A 13,500-nucleotide genomic window follows, 5' to 3' on the forward strand; every position below is an offset into this window, starting at 1 on the left:
CTGCTGCCCAGCTCGGTCGCCTTGGGCTTTACCTCTTCTTGTCCCTAAGCAATCACACCTCCTCCAGTGATGGCCTGTCACTAAAAGCTAGTGTTGTCTCATGAGCACACAGCACTGCTCCATGTACTGGGTGTTGAGCACACCTGGTCTCATGCCTGTCCAGCGTTGGCTCCGGGGGAGCTGGTACCTGGAATGGGGCCTTCACCTGAAGTCCACACAGGTAGTAGGGTCTGGTTGCCAGTTTTGCCTGTTTTCAGGGGCTTAGGCCAAGCTGCAGAACTGGGGCTAAGCAGAAGTCCCCAAACCCTGTTTTCTGTGGGACTAACGCAAACCTTTTCAGCTATGACAACTAGCTTGGTCAGCAAAGTAAAAGGAAGCCATCAACATCAATTAAACAAAGCACGAGGCCTGAAAAGAGAGGTTATAAGGGAAGACCATGAATTAAATAATCCACATATAGTATCATAGCTTTATCTTAAAATAGTAGTAGTAGTGATTGATGTAACCAAATGTATTAGATGCTATTTTGCTATAATAGATATATTTTTGTTAAGGTGCTTAGATAATTTGTAAAAACAAAACAGCATTGTCGGAGGAGACTATAAGCTGAAGTAAAAAAGAAACGGGATAGTGTTGAACACCATTCCATAATGGGGAAGGAAAGAGGTAAGAAACCCCATCTTTTACTTTCCCAAGGATATGAATCCCAGTTGGCACTTCCAAGTCCACAAGAGATCTGGTTCAGTTCAGTTCCAAAGTTTCAGTAAAACAAATTTAAAGCCAAATCAAAGGTCATTTTTTCCAATATTAGATCCAGCCATCTATATATACATACATACATACACACATACACACACACACACATATTTTTTTTAAAGGAAAATTATTCGTGTCTGAGGTCAAATTAGCCAGATCAGGTTCAATCCTTTTGAATCATCCAGGAACTGTATGTGGCCCTGCTACTGGCAAATATCCTCCACTCCAGCCTGGGGCTTCAGATACTTCCAAATCCTTTGGTAGGCGTCCTACATGCAGGCCCAAGCCCGGACTTGGGGTTCGGATGCCCCCAAGTTTAGTTTGCCCTCAGCCATATGGCTGTAGGAGCAAGCTAGGTTGGAGTTTCCCATTTCCACAAAGTTGTTGTGTAGCCGAGATCCTCCCACTGGAAGCTGGCCAGTGGGAAGCTAACTATGAGGCTCTCGTAGGGAGTCCCATCTGCAAGCAGACAAGGGTTCACCCTCCACTACACAAAGCCATTTCTAAGGTAGCTGCATGGTCAGGGTACTGTCCCCTGCCACCTTAGTGCTCACGGTATTTCCCCTGTCAGGTAAGTAAATATGGGGGTCTAGGCTGGAGGGAAATATAGAGAACTCAGCACATTCAAGACCTGCTGCCAATCTGTGTGCTGCCCTCCCACCTCTAGAGCCACAGGTGACCAAACAGACTTTGGGTTAAATGTTTGTTTTTGTATTTTGAAGTAAAAGCAAATAAAAGGTCAGCTGTAGACCTGTTTCTGTCTCTTTTATATCAGTAACCAGCCTACAAGGTTACCTGTAATATGTGTAACACACTCTTGTGGAGACGGCAGTCATGCTGGGGGCCTAAGAAGTTGTTTGAGCTGATTTTGTTACTTCTTGGTAATAGAGCCAAGCCAAGTCTGGACTCTACCAGCTGCCATAGCTGAACCTGTAGAGCAAACTGATAAAGGCCTGAAAGGCCCCACCCAGCAGAGGTACGAGACTCCTCCAAATGCAAGACTGATGTTGGCATATTAAATATTTAATTACATTTGCAATCAGACCTGTACAAGTTCCTTCCAGGAAAATGCTTGACACAAAATAAATGCCCGTAACTTGCCCATTAGTTGCAATTACCATAAACATGCTAGAGGAACTGACATCTGTCTGATAGGCCCCTCTTGAATGACAGCTGCCTTTCCATGTGTTCCAACTCCCCTTGCTCACTCACATAGACATATAAATGCTCAGGGAGCAAGGGCATTCGCTCCCAGTACCAGTGATTGCACTGAGATACAGACCCTCAAATTCACCTCCACTGCAGTCCAGTGGAAAATGCAGCACTGGCAGGCAGGCATTCAGGGGCTTTCATTTCCAATGCAAATTAATTTTTTACTGCTTTGTGGTTGAATACCATTAGTCCAAGTTACACAATTGTTACTACTGGCTATCAACACCACATGTTCCTTTCAGGTTCGGGCTTTGTCTTTTCCAGCCAGAGTCAGTTCTGCTGACACAGCCCAGCTTGTATCTTTCATTTCTACTGAGCTTATGCAGTTCTGGGAGGCAGGTGCTAATGTTAGCTAATCTCTGATCAACTGCACGGATGATATGAGGGGAAGAGGAACTCAGCTTCATTTTAATTCCTGAATTAAAGGCTTGATTCTGGTGGGTGTCTAGCACTCCCAGCTCCCCTTGAGCTCATAAAAAGGTGTGTTCAGCACCTTAGGAAGGCAGAAGGGGGAAAATTAAGTATTCCAGCACCCCCTCCCTTCTTAGTTAGTATCAGGCTGAGGCCGAGTAGCAGGATAGAAATATATGTACTGTTAAGGTCTGTCTATTAAGTCTAGGAGCCACTGAGAATTAGGGTTGGATGTAGAATGCAGCATCATTTCCAGAGAATCTTTTCAACCTACACCTGCTCTGCAGATGAAGGAGATAGCTCAAGGGGACGGATGGCCTCATCATTAGACAGGAGAGATTCCTTCTCCCCATACAAGCTTGCCCATGCTTCCACCAGAGCAGAATGCCAGGGTATCTTACTCGGGGGTGGGCTTCTTGCCTGCAGCACGCTAGCCAAGGGTGGAAAGTCATGGTGGCAGACACAAAGAGGAAGCATGGTAGAGGATCACTCCCAGAGGCAAGGAAGAGATTATTCTCTCTCTGTGGTGGAAGGGGGTGGGGTGGAATGACTTGCTGGAGGGTTGGGCAGAAGGACTGAACCCAGTCTCTTCACCCAGAGAGCAGCTGGGTATCCGTATCATACCTTCTGCAGGTGGCATAGATCAGCTATGCTCATTTCTATCTACAAAAGGGGAATTTGGGCTCCAGAACATTCATTTGTTCACAGCTGGGGACCCAGAGCTGGGGAGCAACGTGCAGCCATGTGCTAGCATGACCCACAGCTCCCAGCAGACAGAAGCAGCCCAAGACCTGGACTACATTGCAGCTCTGCTGGAAGAGCCATGAGTGCATCCACACTCCTAGCTCTCCTGTGATGGCAGGAGTCATTAGCTCTGCAAGCAAAGGCAAGCAACTGCTACCACAGGAAAGTTGTCAGGAAGTGGGTGTAGAGTTGTCTGCACTTTGTCATCTGCTGCAGCCCTGTTAACAACTGATCCTGCCCAGGGTACTCTGGGTGTCCTGCTGGTACAGCTGCTGCCATGGAGCTATATGCAGTCACATGAAGCTGCATGGGTTAGAACATGCTCTGATGGCTGCTATCTACCAGCAGAGTTTGTAATGCAACCAAGCCCCAAGACCAGGCAGGTGTATGGGCTAAGGGGATGGGTAGTGCCAAGAGGAAGAGAGAAGCCTGCTCCTTTAGGAGAAGTGCAGAGAGACCCCAACAGGCCATGTGCTCTTGTCCATTTGAATCCAGTGCTGGAGGGAGAACATGCTGGGTCAGGTTGGAGGGTCACTGGAGGGGAGAGATCTTCAGGGGAATCATGATTCGAGACTCCATGTTCCGAACAAGGGGCACTGAAAAGAAAAAAAAAAATCACAAAAAGCAACTATCAATGTGCATGACAGCCCTGGGCACAGGGCATTTTCTACCAACTACCCACAAGTAACTAGTGAGCTCAGAGCTATTCCAGTCTGTCCCACTAGCAGGCACTGAAAAATCATTTATATGCGACACATTCACTCTGGTCCCAGTCTCTGCCAGGAGATGAAGAGCAGTGCTGATTACAGAGGTGGTAGTGGCTGTCACATCAACTGAGTACCCGATCTCTGGCAAAGAGCAGTTAATGCTTAACACTTCATAGGAAGGTATAAATTCTGAACCACAGAATTGCTCTCTGATCCTAGCTGGAAACTGGCTTTGGCCCAGGGATGCGGGAGTTAAAACTTGTGGCTACTCTGTGCCCAGCACCAGCTACGCAAAAGAACAAGGCCCACCTGTGTAATACACATTCTCATCCCAGCCCCGTTTCCTCCAAGCTGCATTCCTCGTCTCCTCCCGAGACTGCAGGTCCCTGTAGGCTGGAAAGAAAAAAGGGAAAAAGAAAATTAGAGAAAGAGCTTTTTTCTATGGAACTGCCGCAGAGCAAGTTCTCCCAAGAGCTGGACAGAGAGCAGCAATTCTGTTTTGCAGAATTTCAAATCCTCTTCAAAGCAGAATTCCTCACCTGTACCCAGCTCTATTTACTATGCACAACTCTCGGGATACATGGCAGCACCCTGCCTCCAGAGTCACTTGTGGGTGACAAACCTATTTCAGATACACTCAGTACTATAAGCATTAGCCTCTAATCCAATGGGAGACCGGCCTTTTTTGCAGGCATACTACAAATTAACTCCACACCCTCCTCAAATATCACTCTGATCCTTTTCCTGCACTCTGATCTGCTGCTTTGATTTCTATTCCCTGGCCTATCTGCAGCTCTGCTGCCTGCTTTCTCCCTAATCTATCATCCACCACACACACAGGCTGCCTGTGCCACTGGTTGGCCACCCATGTTCTAACACAATGGGGTGAAGGGTAAAAAACCAGAATGGGGTAGAGATGGAGATAAAAGGAAAACAGTAAGTGAGAGGCAGAGACAAGACGGGAGATTTAAGGTTAGAAACCAACCTCAGGCTCCCCTTTAAAATGAGCAGGGTCCTCAGATTATTACATGCGGAGCTCAACCAAGGCCAAGGGTGTGCAAAATATGGCCTGTGGGCTGGATCTGGCCCACCAGGCCATTCTATCCAGCCCGTGGGACCCCTAAAAAATTTAGAAAGTATTTATCTGCTCATGGCCGCTTGTCAAAGATGACAGGAGACAGGGGCAAGAGGACCCAGGGGGAGATGGCAGCAGGAGACCAGCCCTGCCCCAGCACCATGTGGCTCCTGGCTGCATTGAGGGACTGGGGCCTGGGTTGGGGGGGAGGTGTTCATAGGGAAAGTCTTGCATGCACACTCCACCATACACATACACCCACAAGCCCCACTTCCACTGCCATACATGCAGATTCCCACACCCCCTCACGCACCCCAGCCACCCTCCTGCCCACAGTCTCCCACAAACCCCATACCCACCCACACTCCACATATCCACACCCACATGCTCCCTCACTCCACACCCCACCTATCCATCCCCCAAAGACACACCCACACCCTTCCCCACACACCCACAGCCCCCCCCAAAATACAAGAGTAAGACTTCATTTTAAGCTATTATATACAATCACCTCTATGTACACTATAGAAACACATATAAACCAGGACAAAAATATTTTTTGAAATCAAATTAATCAATGTTTTAGACGTTCACTTTTTAGGATATAATTTGATATTTTTCTGGTTCCAAGATAGCAAAACCCCTTGCTGAAAGGAGTACTTCTGGAGGCAAGGGGAGGGACTTCAGGTGGCAAAGGTCGGGGGCAGGACTTCCAGCTCCAAGACAGTGACCAGGGGGTGGGGCACCTGTGAAGAGACAGAGCTACCCATGTGGCCCTTGACAGCTTGCCAAAACTTGGTAAGCGGCCCTCCACCTGAAATAATTGCCCACCCCTGACCAAGGCACTTTCGTGCCCTGGGATGCACCTACCACAGCAGAGGTGGGGCACTGCTGCAGAGGGGGCTCACCATGAAACTCTCATTAACACACAAAGGAAGAGGTCAGTGCAAGGGCTGCCTACCCCAGAGATGGTGCACCACGTAGAGCTCTCCGATTTGGGAGAAGAACCCACCCACAGCTTCCTGGTTTTCTTGACGGTACTTAATAGCTCGAGCCCTAGCAGAAACATAGAAGAAGAGCAGTCAGTCAGTGCAGCCTGGAGACACAGCTAGTAGTGCCAGAGGTTTGTCAGAGCTCCAGCAGAACCCCAGCTACCCAGCCTCCTGATGCACCACCTGCCTTTTTCAGTGACTATGGACTGTCCATTAACTGGATGTACCTGACGGCATCCACAGGAAACAAGCCTGCACATGGCCATGGTCATCAGCAGAAACTGAACCTGTGAGCTCAGCATGACACAGGCCTTTCCCATCAGCTAATGGATGCAGGCAAGGCACTTAAGATACTGTAGTGATGAGAGCCAAAGAAGCATCTAGCAAGCCAGCATAACTAATACAGTTGCAGCTTCCACTCCAGGTGGTGATTAACCAGAAGGGCACTTGTATCCAAAAGATGATACATGGAACTGAACTGGGGACAATGTAGGCATGAGGAGCTCACCAGTCCTTTGCAGAACAGAGTCCTGTGCCATTCACTGGCCATCCCTGTACTGTGAGGGCTCACCTCTCGACTATTCCCAAAGCCTTCCCTCAAGGTCAATAAGCAGAACGTGACTGCCTGGTATTTACAGGAGCTTCCTCAGTGCAGGGTCAGTGTGGTTTGTAAATGCCCCTAAAAGCAGCATTCTAGGAAACCCCAGCTGCCACCCAGACCAGCAATGTGCCAGGCTCTTGAACTTGGACAACTCCTGACCTGAGGATGACCTTCCCCCTCACCATACTTCACCCCCTCCCCCTGTGAGAGCTCTATCATTATCTCTGCCTCAGACATGGAAAAATGCAAGCCAAGACCAGATTAACCGACTTGGCCAAGGTCGTGTGGGTGGCCTATGCCAGACCCAGTGACTGCAGTTCTCCCAAGTCACTGGGGCATCTAAAAGTTCCCTAGCATTGGCCTTTAAATTGCCACTGATCTTCAGTGCCACTCTGATCCCAGCTTGCTGCATCCCACAGAAGCTGGGAGCATGTTACCACTGAGACATAACTGGCCAAACTTCACCTGGAACAGCACTCATAAAAATGGAATATCCACTAAGGGGGCAATTGCCAAGAATGAAGCTTGGTGCCAAGGAGATGACAACAGTCCTTTGCCTTCCAAGAGCTTACAGCCGCACTTCTTTGCTCCTTCCTGTCTATCAGGCCAGAAACTGAGCACAGCAAGATGCTATGACCTGTCCAGCCTCACTGAGGGAATATGCCTTCAGCCAGCAGACTTACTCACCCATCTCAGGAGTAATGGGTTTCTACATACTAAAGGTGCTTTTTTGTGCGCCTCAGGTTTTCAAATCTTCCTGTGTTTTGGAGCATGGTCCTAGCCCTGCTGGGAAGAGGAACATGCCTAACATATGAGCTAGGGCAAGTCTTGTCACCAAGCGAGGGACCAGTTTTCTTTCTCCTTCAGTGCCCTGGGACTATGTGCTGGGCTGGAAACTCTGAGACAGGATGCCTTACTACAAGCATGCAAATTGTGTAACACAGTGGAATCCTGATCTGTTTACAACATTCAGGCACAACCACAATACAAATCATCAGCAAGGAAGGCTCTGCCAGGACTGGGACTCTGGTCTCCTGACCTTAAGCTCGCTGCTGTAACCACTTGGGCAACATAACCCCAGCCATGGTCTGCATTCTTAACCCCAGCTTTGAACTTGATTTCCTAGATGGTGTGGGATCTTTTCTACACCCCCCCTGGATGCAAAGAGTCTGCTCTGCTACTTACCAGTTGTTTCCCCACTCAATCATGGTCCCTGGCTGGAAACAAACAGAAGACATGAGAACCCAGGTCACAATTGCCTTCATTGTTAAGTCACAGCTCAAGGTCTCCCACATGTTCCCTGTTGCCCTCTGAGATCAGAAAGGAAGTAGCTTCACTGGGCACCAGGGCACAAGTGACTCACTGTACTGCCAGGGTCACTCATTCCCTTGAAATCACCAGGAACTGTTGCTAGAGAAGCTGGGAGACCTGACCTAGCAGAACCCACCCTTGCTCCTCAGCCTCCCCCTTAATTAGAACTTCCTATGCGAATTCAGGGGCTGAAGGTCTGGTACCAAAGCTTCTCTGGTTCTCCCCAAGAGCAAATCCCACATCCTCCAGAGGATGGTCAGGCCTGGTCTGTGCGAGGCAGAGACTTTAAGAAGCAGAAGGGCCAAGATTTTGGGAAGATGGAGTAAAACACCAATCTTTGTCCAGCTAGAGGGGAAGCAGAAAAGGGAGTGGTTCACCTTTAGCTTGTAGGTTCTCAGCTCGTAGATGTTGGGCCCTGCCCGTGGCAGAGGCTCGTTCCAGAAGCTGAATTCCAGGAGGAGCTGGTTCCGTCGGGACAACAACATTTTACTCCTCTCCTTTCGGAACTCCAGGTATTCCTGCAAAGAGTAGCAGCTGATGGAGTCATGCTGGTAACTTCTGGGAATACAGGTCCCACCCACAGCCACCACAGACACCCTCAGGGGCTGTGTGCCCTCCCTTGTGTGTCACTGGGGGCAGGTGAGATGTTGAGCACCTGCAGGGGCAGAGGGTCAGTCAGCCAAATAGAGTCAATGACAGGCTACTCCAAGGTAGGAAGGTTAGGGTCGCTAACTAGGGAGTCAGAACATGTGTGTGTAGCCACTGGGATGGGAAGGACAGGGCAAAACTGCAGCCGGTTCGCTTCAGTAGAGTTCCAGCTCAGAGGAGCAGTGTGGACGTGCGCACTACCTTGTTCTGCTTCAGCTTATTCATGCAGTCCGAGAGGGCTGGGTACCCACCAGAGAAACGCCACAGGTGCACTGCAACGAGACAGCGAGGCCTGGATGGGGAGGGGCTTGTGGCTTTTTTCCCCAATCACACTCCCAACAGCCCATGTGACATTCCATTTCTACCACATCCCCCATGTGACCTGAACAGCAACATCAAGGAAAGTCAATACAGACAGACAGAGCAGCCCATTCAGGAGACCTCCAAACCCAAGCTTCTTTTCCTGAACTAGTCCAGAGAGTCATTGCAGCCCTGAGCATTGCTACAAGTCACTCAGCCAATTTCACTGTCCTTGGGGCTTTCCCAGCCCTCCAAGCCATTGCTGACCCACTGAGCCAAGCTGGCCAACAAGAACTTTCTGCATGACTTTGCTTTATCCCCTCCAATTCCCCCTGTGCAACTAACACTACCCCAAAGAGGGGCTGGTTGTGCCCAGGAGAGAGGTGTGCTAAACTGGTACCATCCCCTTTCCTGCAGGATCTGCTTTCAAGTCCCAGGTGATGAGCCAGTTGGGCTGACACCACAGGTTTTTTTTCCACATGACAAGACCTGCACAACTGTCAATATCTGCTCAAGATACAGCCTGGAATAAAACAGCAGGGGTCTGGGATCAAGGCTGGAGGACATCACTGGGCCTTCAGGAGCCAAGAGTGATACAGGAAAGTTCAACTTAGGGTTGAGATGCAGTAGAAGAGCTGCATATGAACAGCCTTGTTGGCTAGAATGAAAAGGCCTCCTCAGGCAAAGTTGCTATAGTGGACACGACTCTAGCCAGCAGACTTACCCATCTCAGGAGTATCAGGTTTCTACATATTAAAAGGGAAGGGGTTTTTTTTTGTGCCTCTCAGATTTTCAATCTTCCTGTATTTTGGAACGTGGTCCTTAGCCCTTTTTTAATTTTTTTTTACATCTCGACTCTGACCTCCTGCGTTTCAAACTATTGCCACCAGAGGGCAGAGGATCCCAACAGCAGGACACTGCACCAGCATTACTGATTCTGCAGCACCTTGGACACCCGGGACCAGCCACAGGCAAGGAATATTGGTCTCCATCTTTCACCCAAGCTCTCATGAATCCCCAACTCTTCCTCCCCCTCACCCTGCTGGGAAGAAGAATGTGTCCCTCTCCCTACTTTCTGTAGGTCTCCATTTCCAGGCTGTGCAATGGGATTGTGCTCGGCCCCAGGGCAAGCCAAGCCATAAGCTCCTACCAGGCCACTGCCCCTTACCTGCCTGGTCCTGCTCTCCATACCATGTGTTCCAGTTCCCAACCAGGTCACAAGGGTAGTCAGTGTCCGAGTGCAGCTTGGGCAGCACCTCCTCCCTGCAAAGGATAAACTGGGGTTAGTGGCCAGTGCTTGTTGGTTGCTGAACCCAGGGAATCATAGGGCCAATACTAGAGAGCTGCATTTGATGACCATCCTTGGGCTCCTCAGGACAAAGGACAGGATGGAGGTGGAGGCAACAGGACAGGGCTCAAGAATGCTAATTAAAGGGGATGTATCATTCCTTAGTGCCCCCTCCCACCCTGCCAGGTAGGGAGCTCCCTACATAGAAAGTGGCTGCAACTGCAAGGCAGACATGGAGGGTCTGTGTGTGGGGGTGAGGGGGGTGTTTAAGAGAACAGTTAGACTCCAAGGTGACCCCATACAAGGGAACAAGGAGTGACAGCAAGGTGTCACCACCTTTAAGGAGTGACAGGTTAGTCCCCAGCCATACCCTAGCTGTGCGCCAGCCCAATCCAGAAGGAAACATCCAGACCATGGAGAGCTCCATCTGGGCAGGACCACACATATCATGGGAAGTCAAGGTCAGGCTGAGAGGCACTTGTGCTTCCCTGGGCAGTGCTGGGAGCCACCGACTTGAAGCTGACCCACTGAATTTGGGGTTGAGGGTGGGGTGGAAAAGGGACTGTAGAGCCAAGAGGAAGCTCTCGTGTTGAGCTCCAGCCAACTGAGGATCTGCGAAGTGTTTTAAACAAGCAAGAGGGTGTTTGTCTGTCTTTGCTTTGAGCAAGTCAGAGTCACAACATTTTTTGTGTATGTGCACAAAAGAGAGGGAGGAATGAGACAGAAGCAGAATAGGGAACAGAAACTAGGAGCCCTGACTTCTGGCTCTGTGTCTATCCAGGGGCCCTTCCCTACCCCCAGCCTGGGACTGGCTCCACAGAAGCCTGCCTAGAAGACACTCAGGGCCTGACACTCTCTGCTCAATCAGTCAGAGCCTGTCACACCACTGCCAGCCAGGCTCCCAGCACCACAGATGCGAAGGGTGAGGGGACTCACGTCAGGCTGTTGTAAGCATCCAGGCATTCAGGCTTCACATTATGAACTGCAGAAAAAAAAAATAAACAAAGTCACATCATCATAGCAGCATTTGGGCCCAGGTTAAAGAGGACAGAACTGAGAGCAGGTCTTCAGGGCTGGGCAAAACTGTGAGCTCACAGCTGCATCAGGTTAAGCCCTTAGCCAAAAAGAACTGGCTAAGCACTCTCCAGGCAGGAGAGCTGCTGGGACCTCCTGCTTCCCCTGATCTATGTGAGGCCACACTCACACACTCTTCATGAGCTTAGTGGCAGTCTAATCCAGTCCTGTTTGAACATTTATGCCTATTAGGGATCACCCCTCTCATTTAAGATGACTGAGGATCCCAGCTTCAAGGAGCACCAGAGAGCAGGAGTGATCTGAGGAAGATATGGCAGTAAGCGGGGGCCAGGACAGGCAGAGCAGTCAGCACTGCAGCTCAGCAATTAGGTGCAGCAACCGTGGGAGCCCTGTAGGCACACAGCTGCTGCTCCATGGTTTGTCTGTTAACCCTGCCTGGCACAGGCATTCACAGTGACCCATCCAGTTGGCCAGGGAGGATTTGCCAATCAGATTCCTCTCCCTGATGCCCCCCAGCTTGCAGGGAACACAAGCTTACCCCAGCCAGACTGCTTACACCTACACTGTTCAGAGGTGGCTCCAAGGAAAGCCACTTGCTACCTGGGGCCCTGCAACCCACTGACCATCTCTTGTACTGTGGGGGGAGGTAGGAATCAGAGTCCTCTCTTCCAGCAGGATTTGGAAGTGGAATTGGGCTCAAGACCTTTGCACTTCCAGAGGTCAAGAGCACCACAAATAAGGCTGCCTCTGAACACAGCCCACCCCTGCTCATTCTCTTTAGAAACGGGGAGATTCCAGCAACACCCCATGGAAAGGAATGTGCCAGGCAAGGGAGGGCCAGGAAGAGGGGCAGCTCACACTGGATCTTGTACAGGTTGCTGGTCTCTTTCTTCGACAGGAGGTTTGAATGAGCATCCTTCCGGGGATCCACTTTGTGGACAAAAAGTGAGCGGAACCAGCTGCTCTCATTGTCTTTGCTGGCATAGCCCCTAGAAGGAGGCACAATGGTCAGCAGTGGCAAACAGATGGTTACAACAGCAGTGGTGGGCAGGGAGCTTGATAAGCAAAGGGTGGGAACTAGACCTTCACCCAGCTATGGGAGGCATTTGCCTTGCAGAACTGTAGCCCTTTGTGGATATGGCCTGCCATGTAGGAATCACCAAACGCTAACCTAAGCAGTGAAAGCAGCATAAATGCAATCACCAGAAGTAGGGCCTTGTAGAGAAAAGTCACTACACAAATGAAGTAGTGACATCACCAATCTACTAAGAATATCTACAACAGCAGGACACCGGCATGCAAGGCATCTGCAGCAAGCAACACGTGAACCCCTCCTCCTATCCTACCAGCTACCCATCCGTGAATTCAGACAGGCCCCCTGCCATGAGATCAGAAGGGGAGCAAGCTGGCTGGCACTACGTTGGAGTTTAACTGACCTACAGGGCAATTTGCAGCAGCTATTTGTTGACACAGGCTTTTTTCCTGAAGAGCCCAAGGGTTCAAGGTTCTTTTCAAGCAGAGATTGCAAACTCTCCTGCCTGACTTTGACACTATTTGCTGCATTAATCTGTGCATTTCTAATTGGGTCCATGAGCTTGGAGACCAGGACGGGCACATTTCATCAACCAAAAAATAGATGGACAACAGTGATTGCCAAAGGCTCAAATAAAGGTGAAATATTAAAGCACAAAGCAACATTTGTAAAAGGAAAACTTTAGTTGAGATCAGGGCCCCAGTATCTGAGCTTAAAGTTACACACACAAAAACCCAGGTTTCAAACATGCACTTAACAGTGAAAGAAGAACACTTCTCTTTGTGAATGAAGGAAGGAAAAAATGTTATTGACTTCCATTTAAACAGGGACTACCAGGCAGAGGCAGGAAGGTAAACTCACAGTGGAGACTGAATGTGAACCACTGCAGTGCTGCTGTTCACAGCTTTACAGAGCCCTCAAAGAGCTCTTCACAGTACATCTCAAAGCGTTTCCTGAAGAACAGCACTATCCTCACCTCCATTTTACATATGGACAAACTGAAACAGAGAAGGAGAGCATCTTGCCCAAGTCCACCCTGCAGGCTTCCAGCACAGCTTGGAACTGAGTTGAGGCTTTAAGGCTCAGTCCAGTGCCCTACCCACTAGACAATGCTGCTTATTAGGCTGCCACACAGCTAGAAGGATCCAAGTGTAGTCACTCTTGTCTGCCCTCCCCCACTCCCATCCTGAACCCTGGGAAAGACAGGAGAACTGATGGGATTACCTCTGTTTCACCTGTTGATTAAGACATCTCTGACCCCTAGAAAGGAAGGATGGAAGGGGTAGGGCAGAGCAGGCCCAACACCATCCTCACTCCTTCATGGGAGGCAGAGAGCTGAAGAAGAAGCAGAGCGTGTAGCCTTCTCCCACATCAGTCAATGAAACAG

At 49.7% G+C, this 13,500-nt stretch overlaps 1 protein-coding gene across 1 annotated transcript; it reads right to left on the reverse strand.

Moving 5' to 3' along the window:
* Window positions 1-1,758: 1,758 nt before the first annotated feature.
* NIPSNAP1 (nipsnap homolog 1) lies at window positions 1,759-12,869 on the reverse strand. The gene is made up of 10 exons (XM_014526337.2): window positions 12,517-12,869; window positions 11,939-12,069; window positions 10,982-11,027; window positions 9,926-10,020; window positions 8,659-8,729; window positions 8,187-8,327; window positions 7,684-7,715; window positions 5,867-5,961; window positions 4,140-4,223; window positions 1,759-3,719 (listed from the first exon to the last, which is right to left on the reverse strand). Exons 1-10 carry the CDS (start codon window positions 12,669-12,671, stop codon window positions 3,655-3,657), a joined length of 915 nt encoding a protein of 304 aa, XP_014381823.2. The 5' UTR covers window positions 12,672-12,869; the 3' UTR covers window positions 1,759-3,654.
* Window positions 12,870-13,500: the final 631 nt, after the last annotated feature.

The sequence above is a fragment of the Alligator sinensis genome, unplaced genomic scaffold (assembly GCF_000455745.1).
Source record: "Alligator sinensis unplaced genomic scaffold, ASM45574v1 scaffold216_1, whole genome shotgun sequence".
In the NCBI taxonomy this organism is placed as follows: domain Eukaryota; kingdom Metazoa; phylum Chordata; order Crocodylia; family Alligatoridae; genus Alligator; species Alligator sinensis.